This window comes from Eptatretus burgeri, chromosome 1 (assembly GCF_056783735.1).
Source record: "Eptatretus burgeri isolate ZD-2024b chromosome 1, Ebu_testis_v1, whole genome shotgun sequence".
NCBI classification, from domain to species: domain Eukaryota; kingdom Metazoa; phylum Chordata; class Myxini; order Myxiniformes; family Myxinidae; genus Eptatretus; species Eptatretus burgeri.
This window is the reverse complement of record NC_140961.1, coordinates 12,965,135-12,975,162: the sequence shown is the minus strand read 5'-3', so window position 1 is coordinate 12,975,162 and position 10,028 is coordinate 12,965,135. Positions and strand designations below refer to the sequence as shown.

General features: G+C 41.7%; 1 protein-coding gene across 1 annotated transcript in view; it reads right to left on the bottom strand.

Moving 5' to 3' along the window:
* The window catches only part of LOC147033886 (uncharacterized), a 36,203-nt gene extending 29,623 nt beyond the window's left edge, over positions 1–6,580 (bottom strand). Inside the window, exon 1 of the mRNA XM_085872147.1 lies at positions 6,057–6,580. Coding sequence (XP_085728273.1) covers positions 6,057–6,432 — 376 coding nt within the window. The 5' untranslated portion in view covers positions 6,433–6,580. The remainder of the gene's footprint in view (positions 1–6,056) is intronic.
* Between the last annotated feature and the right edge of the window lie 3,448 nt (positions 6,581–10,028).

Here is a 10,028-nt window from a genome sequence, read left to right as displayed (position 1 = left end):
TTTGCAGTCTTGAACGATGTTTAAATGGTTCATCGTCCACACGTTTAAAAGATTTACCTCACTTGACGTTTAGATGGTTCATCTCGCTCGAAGTTTAGACAGTTTATCTTCCAAGACGTTTGGATGGTTTATCTTCCAAGTTGTTTAGATGGTTTATCTTCCAAGATGTTTGGATGGTTTATCTTCAAAGACATTTAGATGGTTTATCTTCCAAGAAGTTTATGTGGTTTATCTCACTCGAAGTTTAGACGGTTTATCTTCCAAGACGTTTAGATGGTTTATCGTCCAAGACGTTTAGATGGTTTATCTCGCTCGAAGTTTAGACGGTTTATCTTCTAAGACGTTTAGATGGTTTATCTCGCTCGATGTACTGATGGTTTATCTTGCTCGATGTTTTATCTCGAACGATGTTTAATCTCGTTTGATTGTTAAAATGGTTTATCTTCCATGACATTTAGAGAGTTTCTCTCACTCGATGTTTCGACGGTTTATCTTCCACGATATGATTTACCTCACTCAACGTTTAGACAGTTTAACTAGCTCGATGTTTTTTTTATTTTCAAAGTCAAGGCTTGTGTAAGAGCCAACACACAGAACATATAACAAGGGGAGCAGGAGATTAGAGGGGTGGGAGAGGGAAGCACAAAACAGTGGGGAACAGAGACATGAGGAGATCTGTGGCAGGGAGAGGGATGGGATGGGGAACATGGGGTAAACAAGATGGACACTACAGGGACTTTCAGAAAGGAAAGCAGGGAATTTGAAGGAGGTGGGTTTGGGGTGGATTAACGGGGGCTAGAAAAGATCGTGGTTTTGGATGGGGGAAGATAAGAGATGGTGGTGAACAGCTGTTTTGAAGACCTGGGAGGGAAGAGTGGGATTGAAGAGAGTGTGGGAGTTTGTTCCAAAGGCAGGAAAAAAGAGGAATGAAAGAGTGAAGGTGAGCAGTGATTCTTGATTCTGGTAGTTTCACCAGAAGGGGGTTGCTGTCAGATCTTGAGCACCCTGTGGAAATATGGGGGGTGGACAGATAGCAGACAGAGCGCGGGGGAGGCGGAGTGGACAGATTGCAGACAGAGCGGGGGGGGGGGGGGAGCAAGGCAGGAGAGGTTTAGATGGTTTATCTCACTCAAAGTTGAGAGGGTTTATCTTCCATGATACGACTTACCTCATTAGACGTTTAAGACGGTTTATCTCGCTCAACGTTTAGACTGTTTATCTCACTCAATGTTTGGACTGTTCATCTTGCTCAATGTTTAGACTGTTTATATCGCTGGATGTTTAGATGGTTTATCTCACTGGATATTTAGACTGACTGTTTATCTCGCTGGATGTTAAGACGGTTTATCTTGCTGGATGTTAAGACGGTTTATCTTGCTGGATGTTAAGACTGTTTATCTTGCTGGATGTTAAGACGGTTTATCTTGCTGGATGTTTCGATGGTTTATCTCGCTTGATGTTTAGACTGTTTATCTCACTCAATGTTTAGACTGTTTATCTCGCTTGATGTTTAGACTGTTTATCTTACTCAAAGTTTAGACGGTTTATCTCGCTCGACGTTTAGACGGTTTATCTTCCACGATATTTAGACAGTTTATCTTGCTCGATATTGAGAGGGTTTATCTTCCACGATACGATTTACTTCGCTCGATGTTTAGATGGTGTATCTTGCTTGAAGCTTAAATGGTTTATCTCACTCAAAGTTTCGACAGTTTATCTCGCTCGACGTTTAAACGGTTTATCTCACTGAAAGTTTAGACGGTTTATCATGCTCGACGTGTGGATGGTTTACCTCGCTCGATGTTCAGATGCTTTAGCTCGCTCGACGTTTGGACAGTTTATCTCGCTCGACGTTTAGACAGTTTATTTCACTCGACGTTTGGATGGTTTATCTCGCTCGACGTTTTGATGGTTTATCTCGCTTGACGTTTCGACGGTTTATCTCGCTTGACGTTTCGACGGTTTATCTCGCTTGACGTTTCGACGGTTTATCTCGCTCGACGTTTTGATGGTTTATCTCGCTCATACTTAGATGGTTTATCTTGTTCAATGTTTGGATGCTTTATCTCGCTCAACGTTTAGACGGGTATCTCACTCGGCGTTTGGACGGTTTATTTCGCTCAACGTTTGTCGGTTTATCTCGTTCAACGTTTAGACAGTTTATCTTGCTCGACGTTTCGACAGTTTGTCTTAATCAACGTTTAAATGGCTTAAACATTAAACTAGTAAAGTATACACATGGTATGGACATCGGCAACGTGAGGAGATTATATCGGGGGTTTATGTCGGGGAGAACATATATACTTTTACATGTAATTCTGGATGGATGTTTTCTGATTTGTTAATAAAAGTGCATTTGATGGTTTATTTTATGGCAAGCATAATATTGGACATAAAAATTACAACAGAATAACAAGAATAATATGGAAAGACATATGCAGGATGTTCAATGTCTACAAATGAGATACTCAAAATAGACTCAGAAACCCTAAAACAGTACGTGAGGTTTATATAATTAGATGCAATTCTATATTTCGTTACCAAGAACTACTTGGATTTCGAGTTATAAAACAAACCTTTAGCGCTTCTTGGGCTAAAGTGAGTACATGTTTGGTAGAACCTTTTAAAGGCCCATTGCATGTGGATATGTCATATTAACATACATTGAGCGTTAACAACATTAATCACGTCATTATGATTGATGGTAGAAAGCTCAGGTTGGAGGTATCTGGAGTAAGGGCATTATACCTGTATGAAATGGTGTTAAAACAGTGAATTACACTGTACTTTTATACCTAGCGTCCTCGACCTGCAGTGCAAATGGTGCAAGCTGCTGTAGAATCACATGACAAATACCGTTAAATTACCACTGGGCTAAATGATTCTTGTAATGACAGGATGACACATGTAAAAATGTCTTGAATGCACTGTACATGACTATCAAAGAAATTTAATGACATACATATATTTTCATGGTGTGAGGATAGTTACTTATATGATTGTGAAGCTTTCAGGTGTTTTGGAAACTTTATACAGCATAGTATGTGCGAATGTTTAATCAATTGGGTATACTGAATGTGTCAACTCAATATACTGCTTTATAGTGTGACTGCCAGACTGTTCAATCCCCCCCCCCCCCCCACTTCCGAAACCCCACATGAAATTGTTGATGAACCAATACATTGGATTAATTTGGTGTCGATAAAGTGCAGGCATGATGGGCCAAATGGCCTACTCCTGTGTCAAAGGTATGCACACACACACACACACACACACACACACACACACACACACACACACACACACACACACACACACACACACACACACACGATGTTCAAAGAGTTATCGATCAACATACTCACGATAGTCCCTGACATGCCAAGGTTTTATTTCATTTTCTAACACAAGTCATTGTCATCAAAATCATCATGTACTCTACAAAGAACATTGGTCCTGCCAAAAACTCCGACGTTGGCTACTAAACTGATTATAAGGAATTTGGAAATTGTTCAGGTTGATGGCGATAGCTCACCAACTCTTCGCTAAAGACACCATGTGATCATTTAACGTCCAACAACTCATGCTGGCAGAAGAGACACCCGGTGTAACGCCCATCAGAGGGATAGTACACACATTGATGAATCGCCTTGCCTGTGAAACACCATGGTGACAGTTTACAGCTCATAGAGGATTCAAATCTAGGCTAAACAGCTCAGAGGTAAGTGTGCATACCTCTAGGCTATCCTGTCAGCCCGAATATTCAGTAAAGATATTAAATTAGTGAGGAAATATATAAATGTATAAACACAGAATAGTAATGTTAATAACGACTCCAGTCGATCTCTGTTCATAGAAAAACAAGAACAATAATTTTTCACAATCGATTGTTGAGACAGGTATGATGACTGCCACGGGAAGTAAGGTTTGCATAAGCACCTCAGTATACCTTGTTTTGGCATCTTTGACTATTGTAGCTTATTCGTACAACCTTTTGAATGGCTCATGTATCTCAAACACAATCACCTTCACCGTATATTATATATAAAGTGAAAAATGGTGAGATGTAATAGATCGTGAAATGAGAACAACAAATTATTCTGTTTCAAAGACAAATAAAGCTTGGATACAATAAGATACAATTACGATTAACACAGATAAACCTGGTTATAACACGATATAATTATTATGAACACAGATAAAGCTTGGTTATAACAACATAATTATAATGAACACAAATAAAGTTTGGTTACAATAATATATAATCGTCATGAACACTGATAAACCTTGCTTGTAATAAGATTTAATTATAATGAATAAAGACAAAGCTTGGTTATAAGATATAATTTGAATAAACTTAAATAAAGCTTGGCTATAATAAGATGAAATTATAATGAACACAGATAACCTGGTTGTAATGACATACAATAATGAAAATAAATAAAGCTTGATTATAAGATATCATTATAATGAACACAGATAAACCTGGTTGTAATAAGGCATAACTAAAATGAACAAAGCCAAAGCTTGGTTATGAGATATAATTATAATGAACACAGATAAACCTTGCTTATCAAAAGATATAATTATAATGAACACAGATAAACCTTTTTCATTATAAGATTTAATTGTAATGAATACATAAATCTGGTTGTAATAAGATATAACTAAAATGAACAAAGACAAAGCTTGGTTATGAAATATAATTATAATGAACACAGATAAACCTTATTTATAATAAGATATAATTATAATGAACACAGACAAAAACTTTCTTTTCATAAGATATAATTATGATGAACACAGATAAGCGTTGCTTTTATTAAGATTTAATTGCAATGAACACACATAAAGATTGGTTAGAATAAGATTTAATTATAATGATCACAGATAAACCTTGCTTCCAATAAGATATAATTATAATGAACACAGATAAAACTTTATTTTCAAAAGATATAATTATAATGAACACAGATAAACCTTGTTTGTAATAAGATATGATTATCATGAACACAGATAAAACTTTCTTTTAATAAGATATAATTATGCTGAACACAGATAAACCTTGCATATAATAAGATATAATTATAATGAACACAGATAAACGTTGCTTTTAATAAGATATAATTATGATGAACACAGATAAGCCTTGCTTTTATTAAGATTTAATTATAATGAACACAGATAAAGATTGGTTATAATAATATTTTATTATAATGAACACAGATAAGCCTTGCTTATCATAAGATTTAATTATTATGAACACAGATAAAGCTTGATTATAATAAGATATAACTGTAATGAACACAGATAAAGAATGGTTAAAATAAGTTATAATTACAATAAACACAGATAAAGCTTGGTTATAAGATTTAATTATTATGAACACAGACAAAGCCTGATTATAATAAGATATAACTATAATGAACACATAAAGCTTGGTTATAAGAAAGTGTAATTATTATGAACACAGATAACGCTTGGATATAATAATATGAAATGATAATGAACACAAATAAACCTGGTAATAATAAGAATGCTTGCTCTGTCATCACACAATTGCAGTTAAATGTGTAAATTCAATACGACACAATCAAGTATGACGATTATCTTCCTCAGAGTACAGGATAAAGGTATCACAACACGAGTTTAGTAGTTCATTTTGTAATAATTACTATCAATGATATTCATATGTTCAAGTACCCGATAATGCGGATAATAAGCACATGATTGTACACTTTGTCACAGGCTATCCACATCCACCCAGGGTATAACACTTTGCAAAAGGGGTGCGTACATGTTACAGGTATAGGATCATGTTCCACATAGATGTCTATCATTGCTTGAACCCCCCACCCAGGTATAATACTTGGGTAAATGGGTGCTTACTATATGTTATGCCTCGAAGATCGTGTTCCAGATCAAGATACACTCAGGTCTATCTTTGCTTCTCGAGACCATGTTCGATCAGTGCCGATGATGGGGCACATGAGGAACGCCCACCCCCTACCCCCGAAGTGAATTGTGGCACGTGGCCGCGCACGCCATGCTCCCACCTGTCGTGCTAACGTCCGTGCGGCTTCCGATAGCGCGCACCTTTCCGGCATGCCGACTCGGAGGGTGCGTCGGTACCGAGACCATGCTGGGAAGCTCCTCACGAGGCACTCTGGGTGAACTCGTGACCATCCGCATCCATCCCGGGTTTCCCGTTACCTCATGCAGTTCAGGACGTTGAACTGCCGCATGAGGGAACCCCCTGAGAATGCCCAGATCTTCTTCCTCGGAACCCTCTTTTCCTTTTCCCTCTATGTCCTTCCTCCTTGAGCCTTTTCTTAGCGTTGCATCCACTGTGAAGTCCAAGGGTCTCACTTCTAGCCCATGGAGGATATCGTGAATGGAGAAAGGAGTGAGAGTGACGGTACGATCAGCCATCTCTTCTTTGACCCTGGAGTTGATGGGCCGATTCAAACTCGTGCTGTGGACCCTTGGAGCTGCTTAGCTCCGCACGGTCGTCCTTTGCTCTATCTACTCCCCGCACCACTGCCCGTGTTACGGGGCCCTGGGGTGACGGAGGTTGAGAACAGGCACAGAGACAGAGTGAGGGATGGGGGGAAGGGTTAAGGAAGGAGGAGTCTAAACGTGACTGCGGGAGGAGGGGCGGAGCCACCACATTAATGGGTGTGTTTTCGGGCCGCTTCTTGCCGTGATTGGTTGAACTGTCAGTGCGCTCAAAGAGAATGCCTTTGGTGGTGTTTGGGGCAAGTGCGATTTTAGAGAGTCTCGGGCAATGAATGTCATCCCGATTCGGCCATCTCTGCAGGCTTTCTTTTGTCCAGTCTTAATGGGTCTAATGGCCTCCTCCTACATATAAGTCCCCTGTATCTCACCTCCATCCTTGTCACCGATTGACATGCTCCTGCCGTGAGCTATGTGGGCGTTCACATCCGGACGTTGCGGTTACGCCATTACATGTAATTGAAGTGGCGCACATCGTTGCTGTCACTTAATCAGTGATGGCTGAATGTGCTGCTCTGTGAATGTCTGAACCTGCTCAAGGCAGTTTACAACCTCTCTCTCCTTCACTGAGACGAGGACATTTCCATGAAATCTGTTCCATGAAAGCGAAACTGAGAACACAAGTTTCCCTTTAATCATCACCACCAAGGTGTCATCTTTCTGCTGTTTTACCCGAAGGAGTTAAACATTTTGCCAGGATGACTGTGCATGACACATTGATGTTGTGATGTAAAAATAGAGTACCGTGCGTGATCGAAGCGTACAGACATTCAAATACACACACGATGGTGTGATTGGTTTACTTTGCACTGTGTACATTCAAGATACCTCACTCGGCTTTCATTTTGGTCAGGGTATTGCTGAGCCCTGACTGGCATTTCAATGCGTTGTTGTGACGTTTGAAAGTTCAATTATGGGCAATTATATGATACGAGCGACAGCAACAAGGCGCCATGCACAAACACAATGGTTTGCTGCTTTGGTACAGACATGTTTGTGTCATTATATGAGCGACAGAGAGATTAAACACTCGTGCCCCATCCTGCCATCGCGTGAAGACCATCCTGCCATCGCGTGAAGACCGCCTTGACTTTGCGTGAAGACTGTCGTGCCATCGCGTGAAGACCACCTTGACCTTGCGTGAAGACTGTCTTGCCATTGCGTGAAGACCATCCTGCCATCGCGTGAAGACCACCTTGACTTTGCGTGAAGACCGTCCTGCCATCACATGAAGACCACCTTGACTTTGTGTGAAGACTGTCCTGCCATCACGTGAAGACCACCTTGACTTTGCTTGAAGACTGTCCTGCCATCGCGTGACGACCACCTTGACTTTGCGTGAAGACCGTCCTGCCATTGTGTGAAAACCGCCTTGACTTTGTGTGAAGATCGTCCTGCCACAGTGATAGCTGCTAAAGAAGAGGTGTGCGTTAATGGAGTCACTTCACCTGGGCTAGGAGAAGCGACATCACTGGAGCACGTGCAATGTTTGACGCTTCAGTAAAGAACTTCGCTCGGGTCAGTTTTATCAAAAAAAAAATTGTTCTCACTATCTAGCATTTGTTGGGCAATCAAGTTGAGAACAATTTTGATTTTAAACCCATGAATATTTATTGCAATGTATGTAATTACTGTATTATTATTGTTGCTGTCGATCAAGTTCAACATGACAACTGAACAATCACCTTTGATGTCTTTCTTTACTTCTAATCTGGACAATAACTCTTCATGTCCAGTAGATGTTTTTCTTTATCATGTGGATCAGTGGGGATGGCAGTAGATGTGAACACTGGCCTGCTGGCAATACCAGCGAAGAAACCATAATGGGGATGCAGGAAGATGTTTGGAGGGGGCTAGCCTGGCAGTGCCGGTGCAAGACATGCTCTTTGTAAGAAGTCGAAACAACTGCCCTTCTTTATAACACTTTTTTTTTGCAATCTCAAAAAGAAAAAGTGTTTCTTTCCCAACGAGTTCTGTGCAGAGGGAGAGCAGCAAGGTGGAGAGAAAAACAAAGTGGAACAAGAAAGTGCAGCCACGACCCACTGCCTTGCCCGAAAGCCAGACGGAGCTCAGCGACAAAAGGAGACCCAAACTCCCTCATACCGACCTCACCTCATACTTTTTCGCTTCATTACCAAAGACAGCAGCCCCGGTCGCCCCTGCGCTCACCGTCTAGCCCCGGACGCCCCTGCGCTCACTGCCTAGCCCCGGCCGCCCCTGCACTCAACGCCTAGCCCCGGCCGCCCCTGCGCTCACCGCCTAGTCCCGACATACCTTTCAGTGCGGTGAATTTGGGCGGAACGACCGCGGTGTAAACACGCGTTAAAAGACTCCATTCGGGACGAGCTGCGTGTGCACAGCGAGCTGGGTGGTCCGCGATGCGTGCTCTTCGACCCACCGGTGGGCGTCATGCGTGTCCCGCTTCGACTCGAAGTGTCTGTGCGCTCAAATCTCCGGCTCATGCGATACGCACAATGTGCTGGAATCTTGCATTTCAATTTCATTATCTTTTGGTAAATGATCTATACATATACAGAGGTAGATACACCACGCGCGCGCGCGTGCACACACACACACACACACACACACACACACACACACACACACACACACACACACACACACACGTATATATCTCATAAAAATGTGTGTAACGTAATGGATTGTGTATATAATGTAAAATATTACACTGCAAAAGCATGACTGAAATAAATTAAATTTGTGAAAGAGTAACCGTGGGACGCATGTGTACACATCCAATGATGAGGTTTGACATTTAGTCGTGGGGCACGTGTACACATCCGATTATGGTGTTTGTGAGTGTTCGTGGGGTACGTGTACACATATGTCTAGTGTTGGCTTAATGGTTCAGGTGGTGGGCTTGGGATCCTAGAATCCTGAATTCAAATCTGACTCGGCTGTTGAATTAATACCAGGTGGGGTTGACTCTGCCCATCATCCTTCTGAGGTCGGCAAAATGAGTGCCAACTTGTTGGTATCCTGTGTCGGAGTGGCGACCCGTCCAGGATTGTTCCCAATAGCCGAGGAGACTGCTTCGGCAGCACCAACGCTCTGCACAGAGTATGGTCCCAATGGATGGATGAGTACACATCCGATTATGGGGTTTGTGAGTAATTGTGGGGTATGTGAGTAATGGTGGGGTGTGTGTACACATCCGATTATGGGGTTTGTGAGTAATGGTGGGGTTATGTGTACACATCCGGTTATGGGGTTTGTGAGTAATTGTGGGGTATGTGAGTAATGGTGGGGTATGTGAGTAATGGTGGGGTATGTGAGTAATGGTGGGGTGCATGTACACATCCGATTATGGGGGTATGTGAGTAATGGCGGGGTGCGTGTACACGTCTGGTTATATGGTTTGTGAGCAATTGCGGAGTGCGTGTACACATCCGATTATGGGGGTATGTGAGTAATGGCAGGGTGCGTGTACACATCCGATTATGGGGGTATGTGAGTAATGGCGGGGTGCGTGTACACATCCGATTATGGGG